The sequence below is a fragment of the Episyrphus balteatus genome, chromosome 1, assembly GCF_945859705.1.
Source record: "Episyrphus balteatus chromosome 1, idEpiBalt1.1, whole genome shotgun sequence".
Lineage (NCBI taxonomy): Eukaryota > Metazoa > Arthropoda > Insecta > Diptera > Syrphidae > Episyrphus > Episyrphus balteatus.
In genome coordinates this window covers 158,842,129-158,861,390 of record NC_079134.1, presented here as the reverse complement: position 1 = coordinate 158,861,390, position 19,262 = coordinate 158,842,129, and the positions used below count along the sequence as shown (strand labels likewise).

General features: G+C 31.7%; 4 protein-coding genes across 6 annotated transcripts; 3 read left to right on the top strand and 1 right to left on the bottom strand.

Moving 5' to 3' along the window:
• Nucleotides 1-734: 734 nt before the first annotated feature.
• Nucleotides 735-8,430, top strand: LOC129905364 (NEDD4-binding protein 1-like). The gene is made up of 6 exons (XM_055980836.1): nt 735-884; nt 4,614-4,745; nt 4,800-5,549; nt 7,566-7,774; nt 7,835-8,056; nt 8,125-8,430. The coding sequence occupies exons 1-6, from the start codon at nt 858-860 to the stop codon at nt 8,330-8,332; spliced, it is 1,548 nt and encodes a 515-aa protein (XP_055836811.1). The 5' UTR covers nt 735-857; the 3' UTR covers nt 8,333-8,430.
• LOC129905365 (uncharacterized) lies at nt 963-2,232 on the top strand. The gene is made up of 4 exons (XM_055980837.1): nt 963-1,568; nt 1,642-1,754; nt 1,815-1,908; nt 1,969-2,232. Exons 1-4 carry the CDS (start codon nt 1,275-1,277, stop codon nt 2,083-2,085), a joined length of 618 nt encoding a protein of 205 aa, XP_055836812.1. The 5' UTR covers nt 963-1,274; the 3' UTR covers nt 2,086-2,232.
• A 156-nt stretch (nt 8,431-8,586) lies between the features above and the next one.
• On the bottom strand, nt 8,587-13,937 carry LOC129905366 (uncharacterized). Of its 3 annotated transcripts, none has more exons than XM_055980839.1 (3): nt 13,125-13,264; nt 12,988-13,057; nt 8,587-8,929 (listed from the first exon to the last, which is right to left on the bottom strand). In XM_055980839.1, exons 1-3 carry the CDS (start codon nt 13,188-13,190, stop codon nt 8,640-8,642), a joined length of 426 nt encoding a protein of 141 aa, XP_055836814.1. In that variant the 5' UTR covers nt 13,191-13,264; the 3' UTR covers nt 8,587-8,639. The 3 variants fall into 3 exon arrangements, 2 of the variants coding, with proteins under 2 accessions (XP_055836814.1, XP_055836813.1); XM_055980838.1 differs by lacking the exons at nt 12,988-13,057; nt 13,125-13,264 and adding exons at nt 10,951-11,008; nt 11,081-11,308; XR_008770607.1 differs by lacking the exons at nt 12,988-13,057; nt 13,125-13,264 and adding an exon at nt 13,824-13,937.
• A 3,556-nt stretch (nt 13,938-17,493) lies between these two features.
• LOC129905091 (copper chaperone for superoxide dismutase) lies at nt 17,494-18,572 on the top strand. The gene is made up of 4 exons (XM_055980466.1): nt 17,494-17,564; nt 17,632-17,821; nt 17,887-18,328; nt 18,392-18,572. The coding sequence occupies exons 1-4, from the start codon at nt 17,550-17,552 to the stop codon at nt 18,531-18,533; spliced, it is 789 nt and encodes a 262-aa protein (XP_055836441.1). The 5' UTR covers nt 17,494-17,549; the 3' UTR covers nt 18,534-18,572.
• Nucleotides 18,573-19,262: the final 690 nt, after the last annotated feature.

Below are 19,262 nucleotides of genomic sequence, written 5' to 3'. Positions count from 1 at the left end.
TTGAACCAAACTTGGCCTACAACTAATCCGCCGAAATCGGAGAATTAAATTCCTGAACTGAGGCTGACCCTCGTTCGTACAACTGGCCCTTAAGTGTGTAACTTCAATTATTTATTTATTTATTTTTTTCAAAAATAAGATTTTGATACAAGCCCGATTCGAAAATAGCCAAAATAAGAAATTTGTTTCAAATTTATCTTGCTTTTTAACAAGTTTAGTTGAAAATTTTAATCCATACTTTAACGCAATCGACTTTTAGACCAACCAGAATCTTTGAGTGCAGATTTAAGTCACCCCCAAACCAGTGACAAAATAAACTACGGCCGACAGCGTTTTTGTATGAAAAAAATACAATGCGTTGACTTTTAGAGATGTAGAACTTTGTTCATATAAAAATGTTGTGGGCAGTGTGGGACAGCCCTTAAATCAAACACAGAAGTTTAACTGTGTGTATAGCTTAGAAAAACATCTGCTGTACAAAAAAACCACCACAACAAATAATAGTGCTGCCAATCATATTATTCCAACCTTTAAAAGTCAAAAATTTTTTATTTGTCCCAAAAAGCACACCACGCATCAAAACAGAAATGTAAATTATTTTAATTTTGTCTTTATTTTAATTAAATTAATTCAATTCTCAACAACAATTTCAGTTAATTTCTGTAGTGGCAATGAAAGTTAAACGTAATATAAAAAAAGTAATTTCAAAACAATCTAAAAACCGCCAAAAACAAATAAAAAAATCATTCAAAAAATTTCGCTCTTCCCTTGGTGGAGGTGCTGGTAGCAGTCGAAAGAAAAACAAAAGCACTATCTTAAGATTACAAAGGAGAGATTATTCCAATTATCTACGAAAAATGGCTCAAGATTCATCAATAAATGAGGTAGTATACTATTTATTAAATTAATATTCTTTATTTTAGTATGTTTTTTGTTTCAAACAAAAATCCGCGAAGTTGTTTTCATTCATAATTTTAACCAAAATTTCCCGAATGACACATTCGAGACATGTGCAAAAGGGATTCTTGGTAAAAAATAAAACATCCCTTATCTCGGTTAAGGGGTTGTGAAATGTAAATCGTCGTTGTCTTGTAAGGGGCTTGTCAATTTAGTTTTCTTCACTCGTCAGTGTTATAAATCAATTTTTTAAAATATTTCATATTCTTCATTTTCGTCTTCATTTCCAAGTTATTTTACACGTAGTTCGTCTTCTTTTTGGAGACTACTATAATCCTTTCTTTCTGAATAAAAGTTCAAAAAAACTAAATCTTCAAATGGAAGAAATCTGGATGAATGCTTGTAGAAAGCTAGAAATATCCGATGATATAGCTCGCACATGGTATGAAAAAATTCGTCGAAAAATGGTTCAAGGTTCTGGGCGATTCTATCATAATTGGGATGAACTTTTATTGAGAAAAAAGGATTACCTTGATGAAATGAGTTCGCCCTCAGCGACAATATTGTTTGCTGTATTCTTTCAATATTACGAATTCGATGGCAAACGTAATTGTGTTGAAAAAAATTGTGAAGCTTTTCAAGAGTTTTGTTCGGAAGCTGGATTAAAAGATGTAAGTTTGAGAATGTACACTCATCTATTTCCATTGTATTCTCATTTATAACTTGAGATTTATACTTTTTTAGGAAAACATAATCAAGCTCACGAAGAAACTTCTTGGTGATGAAAGTATTGATACATTGCCTGGATATGATGAAGAAATCAATCTTCTTCAGGATTTAGATCTATTGGTATTAGGGTAAGTTAAACACTACATATTTCCTAAACAATACCTAAATCAACTTCTTTATGTTTACAGTTCACCTCCAGAAGAATATAATCGTTATAGAGAACTGCTTCGTAAAGAATATTCCCATTTGGATGACGCTAGTTATAAAAAAATGCGCCTTAAGGTTGTTTTGCATGAATCATCTATCCTCCCCAAATGTAACTCTATCCTCTTTTTTTTTCAGGTTTTAGAAACATTCCTTATGATTCCAACGATATTTGCAACAAATGATTTTCAATCGAAATTTGAAGAAACTGCTCGTAAAAATATTATCAAGGAAATTGAAGAGTTGAAAAATTGATAATGTGAATAATGGATGAGTTGCGATGATGAAGTTATTTATATTTCCCAATATCTAATTGTTTTCGTTGGTTCTCTCTGTGTCCCTCATACAAAAAAAAAACAAACCTTTAGTTAAAATTGCTGACAACTCTAATTATTAATATCGCACATTGAATATAGGTGTTTCCCAAAAGGCATTCCCTCCCGTATATGTATGATTATTTTTTTTTAAATTTTCTTGCTTAAAACAAAAATGTATGTGGTATATATACGTAAAATTAATTATAATTATATTTATTGCTTGTATTTAATTGTTGTGAAAACTGAAAATGATAAAAAATAAAATTGAACTGAGAAAACCGTAAACTCTGTAGTTTTATTCAATGTAAAACAAGTTGTAACTCATCGAGATAATGATCAAAATCAAGATAAAAAGTTTTTGGTTTAATGAAGGTAATAATTAAAAGAGATTTTTTTTTTTTAATTTGTTTTTTAAATTAAATTAGAAAATCCAACAGCTTTTAGAAAAATATATTTCAATGTTTAACGAAGAGTGATAATAAATATTTTCATATTAATAAAACAAAACTGATAGGTTGCTTAGATTCAAAAGTACAAAGTAGTTTTAGAACAAGTAGGTAATATAATATTTCAATAGATAGCAGTTCCTTGACTTGAAAATTCTTTAAAGGTTGTCTTCTACTAAATCATTAGCTCAAGTCGTGTAGACAAGTTAGATGGGTCTTCATTTCCAAAGTGGGCAAATGAGAACATGAATCCGCGAAGGATTTCCGGCAAACTAGCTAATAATTTTTCTTACTTAAAACCTTGGAGTGAATTCTAGGATTCACATCAGAGGCATTTTAAAAACATGTTCGCCAGCGAGTTCGTGAATCTACGGAAACAGTTTTCCATGAAGTATTGAAGTCGTTCAAACAATCTAGAATACGATACCTTCTTAGATATAGGTATATTAACAATTTCCTAACCGGATCTATTTTCGAGGCCGTAGCGATCTTAGAAGCAGAGGACTACATCAGAAGTTGGATTACATCCATGCTAAAAGAGAAAAAAATTAAAGCAAGTTTAGAAAATTGACACTGTTTTAAATGCTTAAGCAGAATTCTCAGGGTGGTGATCCCCCCATTAATGGTTCCTTGTCTAGCACAATATCCTAGCAAAGCTTGAAGAAGTGGTGTGAAGGCAATGGCATATGCGGATGATCTAGTCATTCTAGTATCAGGAAAGTTTTTACCCATGATCAGCGAAATCATTGACATGGTTTTGATCAATGTTAGCTACTAGGTTACAAGTTGTGGCCTAGGAGTTAACTGAAGTAAAACGGAATTGATGCTATTTAAAACTAAAACCGAAAATCCCTGCCTTCCCTTTACCTCAGCTTAACGGTCAAATCTTATAAATGCCTTTTAGCGCAAAATATTTAGCTAAGTTAAGTTATTTTTTTTCCATTCATTGTTTGATTGTTGGATTGTTCTACACAAATTATTTTCGTCACAAAATTAGTAAGTTGGTTGCAAACAAATACCTCCAAAACATTTTCATACGTTGGCAGCATATTGATGGATCTCCATTGTTCTGCATTTTTGGTGTTCATAGCCTTCTCTCCACAAATACACTTCAAATTAATGATAGATTTATAAATTTAAGCAAAGGAGGCAATATTATATCCTTAAAGTCAAGTAATATTTCACAATTGTACTCTTCTTCATTTTTTACTAGAAGACTTGGGATTCAAAAACCATAATTCAAATGTATCAGTTCAGTTTTCATAAGTGCAACTCTCACATCGAACGAAATTATCTCTTGTCCTTCTTTGCTTTCTTTCAATTTGTCTCCTGCAACCTACAAAGGACTTGATTTTTAACTTGTAGTTAGCTTTTTTTTCAAAAAAACAAAAAAATACTTCCGTAAATTAAAAAAAAAAATTATAAGGAAACAGATAAACTGTCGAAATTTTCAAAAATTATTTTTGTTACAAAATTGCATTTTGTATGTAATATAGTTTTTTTTTTAAAGATCTTATTTTAACGTTGTAATATATGAAGATTAGACTTTTTATCTTGGTTTTAGTTGGTAAGTAATAATGTTTCATTTCATTTATTCTAAAAACTTATTTGTGCCCATTATTATGAAAGTGGACTAAGTCACTTTATACATTGTTTGAAGAAAAACTTACATAATAATTTTCTTATAACGATTTAATTATATTTCTTTTATGAAATCACTAGAGGAGCAATAAAGAAGTTTATTTACTGCAATTTCGCTTTCAAATAAACTTTACCCCTTAAATAATAATTATTTTTAGGCTAGATTTGATCGCATTTTTAGGAGTGACTTAGTCCACTTTCATAATTAAGGGCACATTTAAGATTTTGATACAACATGTTTCTTGTTTCAAAATTTAGTGTTATTTCTTTTGATTAATTTGATCCCATTTTGTATACTAAAATTATTTGTTGCTATAACATCTTTTATTTAAAAAAAAACTAAATTAATTAAATTTTTTAAAATTTTCATATAAAAAAGCGAAATACAGAGGAGGAGCCTTCAACAAGCAGAGCTGTCTTAACAAACAGTCCACTTAAAAAAAGAAGTCCTTTTAAGAAGAAATCGTTTGTTAAATTAAAAGACAACAAATACAGAGACGAACTTATCGAGGTTTTTATGTTTGCGATTTTTTATTTGAACTAATATTTTACATATACATTCTAGAAATACAAGCTGAATTCCAAAAAAAGATTTCCAATTGGATTGAATGGTCTTTCATCGCCAAGCCTTAGTCAAGCTACGTCAAAGAAAATTATCCATCAAATTAAAAAACGAAATAATAAATCGTATAACAAAAGTCCCGCCAAATCAAATATGCTAGATGAAACTCCTCGTCAAAGATCATCAAATGAAGGAAGAACAACAAAAATTGAGGTTATAGATGATGATTGCATTTGCATAGAAACCAAACCAGAAGTTATAACTATTGAAGATGAAACTATTGCTCCCATGAATGTTGTCAAAGAACTGGAAATGAAATACTTAAAATTTAAACAATACGAAGCAATAGGTAGCATTCGTATGAATCATCAACTCGAAGATAATAAAAACAATCAAGTTTTAACTTCAACACCAAATCCAAATCGATCAAATGGTGTTATGTTAACCCGCGGTCCATTTAATCAAGACGCAGACTCTAGTTTTGGTGCATTGTCATCTAGTACAATATGTTACAATTCCGATGATATTACCATTGTTGAAGATGTTAGACCTACCACCACCAATGATGATGTTATTGTTATTGATGATACAATTGTACCTAGTAAAAAAAGTTTACGACGAGAGGCGGCGAAAAGAAATAGATCGAAAAATAATGATGATTCGGTGATATTTGTTAGTGAGAATTTTTCACCTTCTAGAAAACGAACAGCACCTGCACCTGCTTTTATACCATTAAATACACCTGCAGAAGAGGTAAGTCTACTAACTCTATAATACACAATTTTCTGTTTTGTTCGTTTAAAAATCTAACGTGAAAATAACAGAGATGGTCCATCTCTTACAAATAGTAAATCTCTGTTATTTTCTTTATATTCTGCGCTTACTTAAGGGGTCTTGGCCATCGTTACTAAAAGTATTGAAGAGGGGAAGCGGTGAATATTAGAATAGGAGGAAAACACGAAGGCGAGTAATGTGTTCCACATTCTAGTACTACTTCTAAATAGGTAGGGTGTTTTCATAAAAGTCTGCCTAAAGTAGGCCTGTGTTAGTCTTGTTCATAAAGTCAGATCTGCGATCGGAATAACTTAGTGCAACTGCAATACATGCTGTTAAAAATCTTCATTATGTCGTAAACGTCGGTCGGGCAGATTGCGCAGCCAAAATTTGATGACTGGAGAACTCGTAAAGAAATTTATTTGACTCTTGATTTGATGTTTTTATTGTTAATAAAGGCAAATATTGTAAAAAAATTGTGAAGCAAAACTTTTAGTTAGGGTGGTGCAAAAATAGTGTCTTTTTTTCTTGAAAAATTTGGATTTTAATGAAACTGAAAATTTCTTAATATCGTCGGTCTCATAAGAAAACCTCGTAACTCCACTTTTTTTTTTCAAAAATAACTTTTGAATGCCATTCTTTAGAAAATATGTCAGCCAAGCAACCCAGAAAATTGGGGGTCATTCCGAAAATTCTAAATAGATTGAAATTCAAATTTTGCACAACGCGTTTCTTCCCAACTACTCTGTTGTTTGTTTATTCTTTCGTCTCTCCTGTAAAATTTTGATTTTGGGAGTTACGAGGTTTTCTCATGAGACCGACGATATGTAGTGATTTTTGAGATAATGACTTAAAATTAACATTTTTCTTATTAGGGTGGCCCTTACAAATGTTATCTCTACAGTTTCTTGTGAAATAAAAAAAAATAACGTGGATATTATTTTAACCAAATTATCGAAGAAAAAAAAAATTGTCGTTAGGGTGGTTCAAATTTGTTTTTGTAAAACATAATTTGTGAAATACAATGTAAAATTTAATATTTTGCATAAGGGGGCTTAAACAACTTTAGATACATACATGTATTTCACATTTATTCTTGGAATTCAACCAAAATCGATTTAATTATTGATATAAATTTAATATTACTACATATAGGTGTACCAAAAACCGCAATTAAAAAACCTTCTGTGCACTAAAACACGTTTTTTTTTTCAAAAACACTAACAAAATTTTTTTGAACACCCTAATTAAAAATATTTTTTTCCATCGATAATTTATTTCAAATTTTAACCAACCGTTTTTTTCCACTATTAAAAGCAAAAGAAAGTAATTTTTTTGCGCCACCTAATGTACTTTCTGTGTTATTAAAAAAAATATTTTTGGGAACTGAAAAAAGAAGTATTTTTTCGCTCAACCCTTATTAGACAAAATTCATTCTGTGGTAATTTTATTTTCTGACGTTTATGAACATTCAGTAGGCGTGTTTTTTTTGCCAGAAAAAGAAAACCGTAATCTTATACACTTTGTCAAAATTCTATCCGCAGCTTCGTTTAGCTTCTATTGTTATCGGCAGCTGCGTGTTTTTTTGTAATGCATGTAAACGCAAACTGCGGATACGGATAGCAATGCCAAAAAAACTCAGCTAGTGACTGCTTAAAATTGTACTTTCGCAGGCCTACAAACATTCTGCAGAATTGGTGTGTTCATTTATGCAGTGCAACAAAGCAGTAAGTCGATTGTACTAACGCATATTTCCGAAGTTTATGAAAACACCCGTACTTTACCGTGCGTCCGAAATGGGCTCAAATGTAAACTCATTAACATTCGTTGAAGTACGAGTATTATAGTTGAATTGTTTAAGGGGGGGGGGGCGAAAGCACTTTTATTTAACGGTCCACTCTTACAGAAATATGCATCGCGGGAGATGGGTTTTAATAAATTTTTATACATGCATTATTACTTCGAACATTTCTTTCTATTACTAAAATTAAATAGGTGAAAATTAAATTGCCACCAATTCCTGACTCACCCCCAAGGCCGAAACGAAAATGTACCCAACGTAATAATGATCTTTTTACGTCCAGAGAAGAGAAACAGCTCAAACAATACAATGAAAATGCTTATAATCCCAACAAAGACGCAGACAAAGAGAAAACAGAAAAGAAAAGAATGGTCATAATCGATGGCAGTAATGTAGCCTACCAGTAAGCTAGAATTTCGTTATAACCTTAAGATTTTTTTAAAATATTTATTTCAATTTCTAGACACGCTCTTAACAAAGAGTTTTCGGTAAAAGGTCTTAAAATATGCCTTGATTATTTTACTAAAATGGGTTACGAGGTAAAAGCTGTTGTGCCACAGTATCGTTTGCAAAAGCAAAAATCATCAAATCCTGGAGAATTAGAAACGTTACATCGAGAAGGTAAAATAGTTTTTACACCATGTAAAAATTTACCTGGAAAATCTTCAACTTCATATGATGATAGGTAAGTTTACAATACAATGTTAATTTTGTAAGATTTTATTTTAAAATATTTTCCTCTTTTAAAAATAGATTTATTTTGCAATTAGCATCTGAACTAGATGCCGCTGTTGTATCAAATGACAATTACCGTGACCTTCTCAATGAGAATGCAGCACTTAAAAAAATTATCGAGAATCGTGTTATTGGTTATACATGGTGTAATGATGTATTCATTTTACCAAAAGATCCCTATGGCAAATGGGGTCCAACACTCGATACGATTCTCAATCGATCGTAGAGGGAAAAAATTATTTTAATTAAAAAAGGGTTTTGTGTAAATTCGTGTATAAAAAAATTCCATCTTTCCTTTTTTCGAGATAAAGTTTATTTCTATAACTTTTTGTTCAAAGTGTTTATTTTTTTTTTTTAGAAACTTAAGAATCTATTAATATAATTACAAATCTATATTTTAAATGCATTTGGTTGAAGCCATTAAATGCATTCAAATAAATAAATTATAATTGAATACAAAATCAAAAGTAAACAATTTTTTTTACATTCTTCTTTTCTCAACTATAAACCTCAAGAAAGGAAGGTTTCAAATATTACACTACTATACTACGTTGTTGAGAATTTGGAATCGTAACTATTTCGATTGCAACAGTTCCATGAGTATCTATTGTTTCGACAGGTTCTTCAGTACTTATTGTTGGTGATGTTGCAACTACTTCTCTGGATTCTGTGAAATTCTTCATAGCATCTTCGTAAGTTGGAGGTAGATCGATTTTTAAAGTTGCATCGCTATCTCGTCGACGACGATTTGATTCTCCATCATTTGAATAAATGCTATTTGCATCAATGGAACGGCTGACTGTTGCTAGTTGATTTTGACGGGCTGGAATGGAATTGATAAAGAAATGTACAGTATATTTCAATAAAGTTTACGTCATAAGATTAAATTTTTAAACATTGAGTTTCAAATATTAAAAAATAATTTTGTGCATTCAAGTTGCGAATGTCAACTATCGACTACTAATGAAATTTGATGTTATAAAACCGAATTTTTGGTCAAATTTTTAATGGAATTTTTCAATTAAACTTATGAATTAAGTTAATATCCAATTTTTAATTTTATCAACTAACAATTTATTGATAGTTATACAAAATATATTAAAATACGACTGTCTGATGAGGATGGCCAATCGGAGTTGTTTCGGGTAAATCAACCACAGATTCTACAGAGTATAAGAATCAGAAGGGAGAAAGATCGTGACTCCTCAAGGGATTGGCACATTTTGTTAGTTGATTTCGAACGGCATTCGATGCATAACGACAAGATCTGAAAAGGGTTTCCCTAAAACAGCGAGGGGTTCCAGAAATCTACTCGCCGATGATCATGAACATGTACGAGCAAGTAATAACTAAGGTAAGATGTCCCACAAGAGTCACCGAAAGTTCCCAATCAAAGTTTTTATGCATCAGGGAAAGTCTTGAGTCCTTTGCTCTTCATCACAGTCGCTTATTTTCTGCAGGAAGGCCAAGTGATGTATATCCGAAAAAGAATCAGTATTCTTTGCTGATGATGGAGTCATCATAAATTCAACATCTTTGCAACAAGCAATTGATGTTTGGGTGGATGTTCTTGAGGGAAGTGGATAAGACATAAGCGCAAAAAGATAGAATACACTGCTCTACGCAAAAAAACTTTTCCAGACCGTTGTTAATCATATTTTACTAAATGGAGAATGCTGATTCCGGAAACAAAGTTAGTTTTTCTAGCAGGGGGTCAATTCCTGATCTGTAAACTGTATGTATGTATACACATGCATACAAATTTTTTTTTATTAAATTTTTTTTGTATTTAAATTTATTTTTTTATTTACATTTAGCCCTGATTTTTCAATCGTCAGTTAGACTATCAGAGGAATAAATGCCAATATAAAAAAAACTTTTATTCCTAGGAATAACCTCTAACTGAGGTTTATCTGACTATTGAAAAATTGGCCATTAGATTATTGCCTGATTAACAATATTGCGAGACGACGAGACGAGAGCGTTGCAAGAGTAAAATTGATATCTAGTTTTCGATGTTTGGCCAAATAATTTCCTTCTTTTTGTACACATTCTTCTATTTCCTGTCAAAAATAGACAACTACCCAAATAAAATCTTAACATTACCAAATGGCTTCCGATTTAAATAACAAAGAAAAAATCTCGTCTCGTCGCAATATTGTAAATGAGGCATAATTCTAGCAAAACTTACTAACTCAACTGAAATACATTGTATTCGATATAATTTTTTCCAGTAAAACTTTCAAAACGCATGTTATAAGAAGAACAAAAACAAATACATACATAGTATGAAATTACCCCAAATTTTGTAAAATGAAAATATCTCAAAAATAAGAGCTCCTACAAAGAAACCAGTGTGATTTTTATGAACCCAGATACTAAGGTTTGATTTTTTCTCAAAAATGTTTTGATTACATTCGAGACCAAGGTCTCAAGGTCTCAAGAATAATCACTGCCATTCATTTAAAATATGATCACAAAAATTTAATTCGAAAACCATTAAAAATGAGTTTTTTGGTTTGTTTTTCAAAAAAACGCACCATTTTTTTTTGTGTTCACAACTGGTTTTCAAGTTTTATAAAAATGTACTATACACACAAGATTTCTTTTTTTGTGAAGAAAGTCAAACGATTTCAAATATTAAAATTACTGTTGCGCATTGTTTAATAATACCCAGCCAAAGGTCGGCAACAAGTTAAGCATTTTGATTGATGGATGAGTTTTATCTATGAAAATATTTAATTTACAATTTTTTTCTACGAAGGTTTACTTGCAAAATTTGTAAGCATGGAATCCAATACACAAATAATTTTTTACAATAAATAGGTTAATTGTATAGCCTACCTATATTTCTCCTTAAAGCTGCATTTCTATGTTGAAGTTGTTTCCGTTTTAATGCAATCTAATCCAAAATAGAAAAAGTAAAACTTTCAAACCTCCTCCATTTCGCTACAACAACTTTATAACTTGATACCTTTATAACAACTGCAAACAAAACCAACAATAATATTGCAATAAAGCATCCATAGGCAGCATAACCTTGGCTTATAGTATATGAATCATTTGGATAAACTATCACTGGTGGAGGAGAATCAATAGGGGGAAAAATTGGCTCAGTCCAATTTATTGAATTACTTGTATTACTCGCCATAGCGAGTACTTAGTGTTTTCCACTACCGTCGAATATAAACTAATATTTGTTTAAACAAAAAAAAAGATAACATTCGGTAGCATATTATTTGATATCCATTTTCTATCTATAATAACTGATAAGTTTAAAAGAACGATTTTTTGATGAATGGTTATTGAGTTAATTTTTTGAAGGGGGGATTTTATCAGATACAGACAACAAAATAATGTGTAGGTATATTAGTTTAATTTTATTTTATACAAATTATTTATAAAAAAAATAGAAATGATAGTACAAAAATAAAACCTCTTGATCAAGGACTAGTTTTTGTATGTTCATTAAAATCCAACAGGTAATTTAGGCAAGTAAAATAGGCATTTACAACAATTGTTACCCTCATGAAACCTGGTAAAAAAAAGGTTTTTTTTGCGATAAGGACGAAGGATCAAAATTGCCTATACTCTATACAACAATTTTGGATTAAACGGTGTTTTCTTTTGCGGACTACGGGGGTTGAATTTCAACAGTGAAAAAAATTGTTGGTGCAAAATAATCATATGACAAATGTATTTAAGTTATTTTATGCTGAATCAAAATAAAGTTCATACGATTACTCTGAGAGAAGTTATTTTCGATTTAGTACAAGGGTGCTTCTTTTTTATACTACACCAGGTTAAATATAACCGAAACCCATATGACAAACAAGATACACTACTGTCATTCGAGGAATCCAGAAATTTCTTACAAATTTGTTTGGTCAAACTTGGTTATAAGAACTTAGAATCTTTAAATTCTACAAAATAATCTTACTTCCAAAAAATAATACAAAATTGATTTTTTTGAAAAAATTGTCTCATAACTTTCGTTTAAGCTATAATAAATGCGAAGAGGCTATTCTGATGCTACAGAAAAAAGCTTAATTTATTTGAGTTTTAACAAAATCATCTCAGAAAAACACCATCAGCTTAAAAAAAAATAGCGTTTAACTTTTGTTCATAAATTACATTTGTTCTCATCAAAAAGGTACAAAAAAAACTAGGATTTAAAAATTAACTATGGGTGAGACAATCCAAGTGTTCCGGACTGTAAATCTTTTGTCGTTATGACTTGCGAATCGCTAGAAAATGTTGCCGAATAAAATTTATTGAGCCATTTAGCTTTTTGAAAATGATATTGTCACATCATTTTCTTTATTTTGACTGCATTGTGGGCTGATCGTCGTCGCAGTTTTCTAATCGGAATAGTACCACGATATGAGTGCTTCCCAAAATGTTCGACTCGTGAGTAATAATAGGGCCCTTAATTATGGGATGACTTTAATATGTTTTGAGAATTCAAGATCAACAAAGATTATTAAACAAAAAAGTTACGCATACGCTACAGTGACCGTAAAAAAAAATAAAAAAGAGAAGCAACGAAGAGAAGCAATCAACCATAATAAATGGTTGATTGTAAACTGTCGTATGGATTTATCTATCAACACCAACATTAGTGTTTGGTCCATTTCCTAAACATTGTTATCAAAAAAAAAAAAAACAGTCAACCTTTTAGCCACTTGAGCCACTCGTAACATGAATAAAGCCAGGCATTTGCTTATATTTTAGCTTGAAGTATATTCATTCATACGTCAGCACTTCCTCTTAAAATTCCCCTCGACTTGTGTGAATACCAAAATGATAAAATTAGAAAAAAAAAACCGGAAACACCATAGCAACTAAGAATATAAAATTAAAAATAAATTTTTAACTTACTTTCTATTTCATCCGACAGATTTTTTATCTTTTTTGTATACAAGAAACTCTTCCAAGCCATCAAGAGCATCTAAAGAACACAAATAAAATTTGTTTATCACTTCAAAACACGAGCAATAATTCAATGTAGTACATACTTTCCAAAAAAACAGCAAAAAAGGCAAAAACACTAGGAACAGAATCCAAAGAGCGATTCCGTCCATTTTGGCCAAAAACTAATTTTCAAAGTTATTTTCAGTTAAAAACAACACAGGACTTAACTTCATTTTCGTTAAACCGACCATGTGCCAGGCTTGAAGGCTTAAATTGTTCTTGCGAGATGGTTGTTTTTACTTGAACCATAAATGTAAAATGATTTTTTAATTGCAAATAAAGTCTTTACTCATGTCAAGTTGATAAGATAACAGAAAAAAAAGACGCTAGTCTAGGTACTCGCTTATACTTATACGAGTATTTTTAGGCAGTTATAACGAAAACCTAATGGGTTTGTTATCTTGGGCTTTAATGTGCGTCTTTTGATGAACAGATCAGAGGTTACGTATCTATGTGAATAGATTATTATCTTTTTTTAACTTGATGAAAAAATTGTGAAATATACAAATCTTTAGAATTTTCTTCTATTGACAAAAAAGCTATGAAAGACTCAGGAGAACTTGAAGATTCTTCTTGATAATATTTTTACCTTGTTTTACAAGAAGTTTAAATATTACTTAAGTTCTGTAATTCATGTTTTAAGAAGACTTTAAGGCTATTTCATACGTTGTCGTGTGACTATATTTACTTTTGTCTGATGTTTTAAAGATTGCAATGTGATATGAGATTTTTGATTGCCTTACCTTTTTTTATAGGTTTAAGATAAAGATTGAATTAAGGTGGATGAACCGATGGATGTGATTATTGTCAAATTCAATAAAATAAATACGAGTGCGCAATCTGAAGAGGTAATGCGATTAAAAATTCAATAGGTTCTAAAATGAATCAACCAACAGCGAGTTCAATTTCGCTATATGGGTAAGATAGATAAGCCCAAGTTCAATATAAATTATATTCAAGTTCATAAACTTGAAGTTACAGTGTCACAACAGAAATTGCATTCACTTTTGCAATATTTATATAATTTTTGTTTTCATGTTTAATTTAATGAAATATAAACAAAAATATGAATAAAAAAAATAATGATAGCGTTTTTGTTGTTGAAAAATATTGTATATGGGTCTATTAAGATTATAAAATAGAAACGACAGTTTTCTTTTTTTTTTGTTTTACTAAACCATTACAAAATGGTAGAAAACGGCTTTAAGGCTTAAAAAAAATTGAATAAACTATTTGTGTTGAATTAGAAATTTAGCTTCGCAATTCCCTCCGCTATTTGCCTTTCTTCCCTATAACACAATAATCGCTTTACGAAAGCCTCAACTTTAACTTCCTGATCTATTCGTTTTTGTATAAACAGCAACATTAATAGTGGGTTATGTTCAATAATTAAAAAAATAATACACATACGCCACAGTGACCAAAATTTACATTTAAGGATATACATATTTTCGAAAATCTTTAAAAATATATCAGGCAACATGTTTAAATAGAAGTTATCAATCCTAAGAAAAGTTATTATACACATTAAAGTCTAAGTCGATTTATATTAATATTACAAGGAGGTCCATTTTTTTTTATATACGCGCGTACTAAAGGGGTTTAGGCTACCCTTAAGGGATTTATAATGATATTATAGTGATCATTTGAATTGATCTGCACCTGGATACTCAATTGACACACAGCAATTTATATGGAATTACAATTGGTAGCGATTGCGATATTATCAGTACAGTTCTACTGAAAATACCACAATTACATAATAACACAATATCATTTATATCGAAAACAAACATGTAGGTAAGTCTGCCGACTAGTAGCACCAATTCTGAGAAAAGTGCAGTTAAAGTGCAGTTTCTTAAGTGAATATTAAATGTTTGCTACTTCAACAGTTTATCATTCCATGAAAACAAAATATTTGGTTCAAGTAAGCATACTCGTTAACTTTTTTCCCAAAAATGCAATCGAAATTTAAAAAATCTGGAGAATTTGAATGCATATTGGGAAGAGATGATTCATATAATTTTTCATAAAATTTATTTTTAATAAATGATATGGAAGATCTGGCTTATAGTCCTTTAAACAAACTGTTACAGCACTTTTTCTCAGAATCGGTGCCGATACAAACCGGTATTACATGTGTGTAATGTTAATTTAAATGGACCTCTTTGTAATATTAATACAAATACACTTGTACACTTGTTGGACACAATTTAGTCCCAATTTATACACTTCCCATTATAGCGCACAAATCTGTCAAATCGCATACAAATTTTAAAATTTACTCTAAGAAATGACGATATTAAATTTAATGGAGTGTGAACAAGTCGGGGCATTGAGCATTCTGAGTCAGTATTATTGTTGCAGAATCTGCAGGTGGCACTGTCTGCCAGGCCAAGATTGTTGAGGTGTTTTCTCAATTTGCAGTGGCCTGTAAGTGTAGGACTCCCTGTTATTATTCTTAGGTTATTTCTACTCAGGTTTTAAATCTTTTTTGGTTCTAATTCCCAAGTAGTGATTTTGCTTGTCTGAGTTTAGGAGTTTCTTTCCAAATTTTTGTTCGTTTGGCCTCCTCATCGGTTTTTATCATTTGTTTGATCGTGCTGTCTCCGATTCCGCAATATGGTTCTGGACCCATAAGAGGTGCGGTTGCGTCTGCTTTTGCTAAGGAGTCTGCTACTTCGTTCCCTTGTACTCCAACATGTCCTGGAACCCAGTAGAGTGTTATTTTATTTGCCTTGCCAAGCTCGTTAAGCTTCTTCACACATCCCCATACGAGTTTGGAGTTGATTGCGTATGAGTTTATAGCTTTAGGTGCGGTTTGGCTATCTGACATGATGGCAATGTTTTGGTATTTGTATTTTCTTTCGAGATTTCAGTGCAACTTCCCCCCACACAACATTCATTCATTCATTCTGAATCAGTAAAATTTATTTTTCTAGGCACTTGGTATTGTTACATTCACATTCGTGTAATGGGGAGAGTATTCTTAGCCCGTCCCTTACATCTCTTCTACCTGTTCCAAAGTTACAATTAAGATTCTTTTAGGTTCAATATGCAAGGTTTTTTGTATTTAAGTTTGTACAAACGTGGTTCAGCCTTAGTTTAAGAATTTAACTTGCCGATTTCGACTCAATTTTAATTCAAACACCTAATAAAAAGATTTGTGACTAACAGCAAAGATTTTCTTAAGAACACCTTCATAAAAACAAGGAAACGTTTTAATGAGACTACAACTCATTCATAAGCTCATTTTTTGGTCGCTCTTATTGCATAAAGGATTAATTAAGCCTAAACTACATTGGTTCAAAAACATTTTCAAACGCATTTTTGTATAGTTTTTAGATGGAAATTTTGTAACATATTTTTTGATAGTTTCTTCCGACTGGAAAGCTTGATGCAGTATTCAGAAAACATTAAGGTATTTTGTGGTCTAAAAAACACTGGGGGTAAAGGCTTGGCCACACCGGAGGGTATGCGGTATAGCGGTAACGATATTTGTACTAAAAAAATTCCACACCTGAACGTTGATGTGTCAGTTTGGAATTTTTTTCATACAAGTACCCTCACCGCTACCGCATACCCTCCAGTGTGGCCAAAAGCCTTTAAGGCTTGGCCACACCGGAGGGTATGCGGTATAGCGGTAACGATATTTGTACTAAAAAAATTCCACACCTGAACGTTGATGTTTCAGTTTGGAATTTTTTTCATACAAGTACCCTCACCGCTACCCGTACCGCTACCGCATACCCTCCGGTGTGGCCAAGCCTTTAAAGGCTTGGCCACACCGAAGGGTACATACGGTAGCGGTACGGGTAATTGTATGAAAAAAATTCCACATCTGAACGTTGATGTGTCAGTTTTGAATTTTTTTCATACAAGTACCCGTACCGCTACCGCATGTACCCTTCGGTGTGGCCAAGCCTTAAATGTGGTAAAGCGGTTAATGTGTCAAAATTTTGTATGGGTTTGACAGTTAGTTCACCACATTTACCATGTTACCAGGTTTACCAAGAGTTTACGCCGTTACATGAATACCGATTACCTATTTCTCTTAGCTCTGTCCCAAAACAAGTGGTAGAAAAAAATATTTGTACTCTTTTGTAAAATGTAGTTCAGGGTTAACGTGTGCAAATTAATTAGTTGCAGAGTTATTTTTGAAAACATTTAAACATTTTTCTAATTAATTATAAATTTATTTAAGAAACAACAAAGTGAAAAAATCATTAAAATCGAATAATTAAAAAAAAAAACCAATGTGCACTTTTTCGGTTATTCGATCCACTGTATGGCGCAACAAATTAAATATGTTTCATGCTTAAACATTATACAGCGGCTGTCTTGACATTTCAAAACAAAAACTTGCATCTGCTGCGTCATTCAACAAATTTCCGATAAGAAATGTCAAAACATTCCCCGAACCTAAAATTTTTCATTTCAACAAATTTCAACCAAATTTAAAATCAAAAATGAGTGAAATTAAGGTAAAACTAATTATTTAAAATATTCATAATAAAGTAAATAAAAACTGCTATCCAATTTTATTCTTAGATTGAATTTGCAGTACAAATGTCAGGTGAAAAATGTTCAGAAAAAGTTAAAAAATCACTTGAAGGTGTCGGCGAAATAAGTATTAATTTGAAAGAAGGTCGTGTTGTTGTAACTACAAAACATCCATGGTCAGATATTCAAGATAGAATCGAAAAAACAGGCAGAACAGCAGTTCTATGTGGTTTTGGTGGTATGTTAATTTAAATGGCTTTTATTGTTTCAAAATCATTTGGGGTTTTCTAATAACATTTTAAGGAAAATCTGCAGTTGCAATGATAAACAACTCTGATTCAAAAAGTCTAACAAAAGTCCAAGGCGTAGTTAGATTTTCAGCAATAAACAATGAAGAAAGTGGCTGTGTGGTTGACGGGGTTATAGATGGTCTCTCGCCTGGATTACATGGAATCCATTTACATGAATGCGGTGACATATCAGCTGGATATGAATCACTTGGTGGACATTATAATCCTCGGGGTTCCCCACATGGATCGCCAGAGAATTCTGCAGATAAAAGACATGTTGGTGATTTGGGAAATATTCGAGCTGATGAAGAGGGTCGTGCCACATTCCGATTTATTGATCCTTTGGTTGAGGTATGGGATATAATTGGTCGATCAGTTGTGGTAACAGAAAATCCAGATGACTTAGGTCGTGGGGGTAACGAAAGGAGTCTAATTGATGGCAACAGTGGTGATAGGTTAGTTTTTTACTTCTCTTTTGATATGATTTCATTTTAATGGTATCTTTTTGCATTTTTCAGAATTGCTTGTGGAATCATTGCACGATCAGCGGGTATTTTACAAAACTATAAGAAAATTTGCGCTTGTGATGGTGTTACTTTGTGGGATGAAAGAAATAAACCTTTGGCTGGTGGTAATCGTAATACTAATGGAAAATTGTAATTTTTGTTTAAAATAAGAATAAAATAATGTTATATTAAATGTTGTTTTTTTTTTTTTTATAATGAACGCGCACTAAAGGGGTTTTGGGTACCCTTAATATGTATATATACACAGTACGAGCATTAGGAAAAGAGGAAGGGATGTAAAAGGAGATACCGATGCACATTGGTTTTAAAGTTCTGAACATTAAAATGGGAGGGAAAAACTGAGGCGGGTAATCATTCCACATTCTAGTAGTACGACTAAAGAAAGAATCTCTGTATTTGACGGTACGTCCGAAGTTGGGCTCAAGTGTAAACTGATGGGCATTCCTTGAAGTACGAGTATTACGGTTGAATTGTTTAAGGGGAGGAATGCAGCTAGCTATTTCATTAGAACATTTTTTAAAAAAGTACCTATAAAATAAGGACAGGCATGATACATTCCGGCGGTGCTCAAGAGGTGGGATTGTATCAGTAATGGACCTATCACCTATCATTTTAAAAGCTCTGTTTTGAATTCTATCCAAATAACTCAAGTGGGTCTTAGGAGCACCTGCCCAGATATGGGAATTATACTCGAGCTTTGGACGAATATATGCTTTATAGATTATAGCCAGATCAGAAGGGGTGAAATATTTCTTACATCTTCGGAGGAAACCTAAGCATGTTGAATTGTTGAATTTTCGGCCCCAAACCTTGAAGACTTCAAAAATAAAATTAAGGCTTAAGAGTCATTTTTGGTCTATGA

What these genes read in the sequence shown, in the direction of transcription:
- LOC129905366 (XM_055980838.1), bottom strand. Translation starts at nt 11,257, where the DNA reads ATGGCGAGTAATACAAGTAATTCAATAAATTGGACTGAGCCAATTTTT. An exon ending in TGTTTGCAGTTGTTATAAAG is followed by an intron (nt 11,009 to 11,080) that starts GTATCAAGTTAT and finishes ATTTTGGATTAG; the next exon opens with ATTGCATTAAAACGGAAACA. An exon ending in AGCTTTAAGGAGAAATATAG is followed by an intron (nt 8,930 to 10,950) that starts GTAGGCTATACA and finishes ATTCCATTCCAG; the next exon opens with CCCGTCAAAATCAACTAGCA.
- LOC129905365 (XM_055980837.1), top strand. Translation starts at nt 1,275, where the DNA reads ATGGAAGAAATCTGGATGAATGCTTGTAGAAAGCTAGAAATATCCGAT. An exon ending in CGGAAGCTGGATTAAAAGAT is followed by an intron (nt 1,569 to 1,641) that starts GTAAGTTTGAGA and finishes ATACTTTTTTAG; the next exon opens with GAAAACATAATCAAGCTCAC. An exon ending in ATAAAAAAATGCGCCTTAAG is followed by an intron (nt 1,909 to 1,968) that starts GTTGTTTTGCAT and finishes TTTTTTTTTCAG; the next exon opens with GTTTTAGAAACATTCCTTAT.
- LOC129905091 (XM_055980466.1), top strand. An exon ending in AGTTCTATGTGGTTTTGGTG is followed by an intron (nt 17,822 to 17,886) that starts GTATGTTAATTT and finishes TAACATTTTAAG; the next exon opens with GAAAATCTGCAGTTGCAATG. An exon ending in GATGGCAACAGTGGTGATAG is followed by an intron (nt 18,329 to 18,391) that starts GTTAGTTTTTTA and finishes TGCATTTTTCAG; the next exon opens with AATTGCTTGTGGAATCATTG.
- LOC129905364 (XM_055980836.1), top strand. Translation starts at nt 858, where the DNA reads ATGGCTCAAGATTCATCAATAAATGAG. An exon ending in AAGATTCATCAATAAATGAG is followed by an intron (nt 885 to 4,613) that starts GTAGTATACTAT and finishes CATATAAAAAAG; the next exon opens with CGAAATACAGAGGAGGAGCC. An exon ending in GGCAGTAATGTAGCCTACCA is followed by an intron (nt 7,775 to 7,834) that starts GTAAGCTAGAAT and finishes TTCAATTTCTAG; the next exon opens with ACACGCTCTTAACAAAGAGT.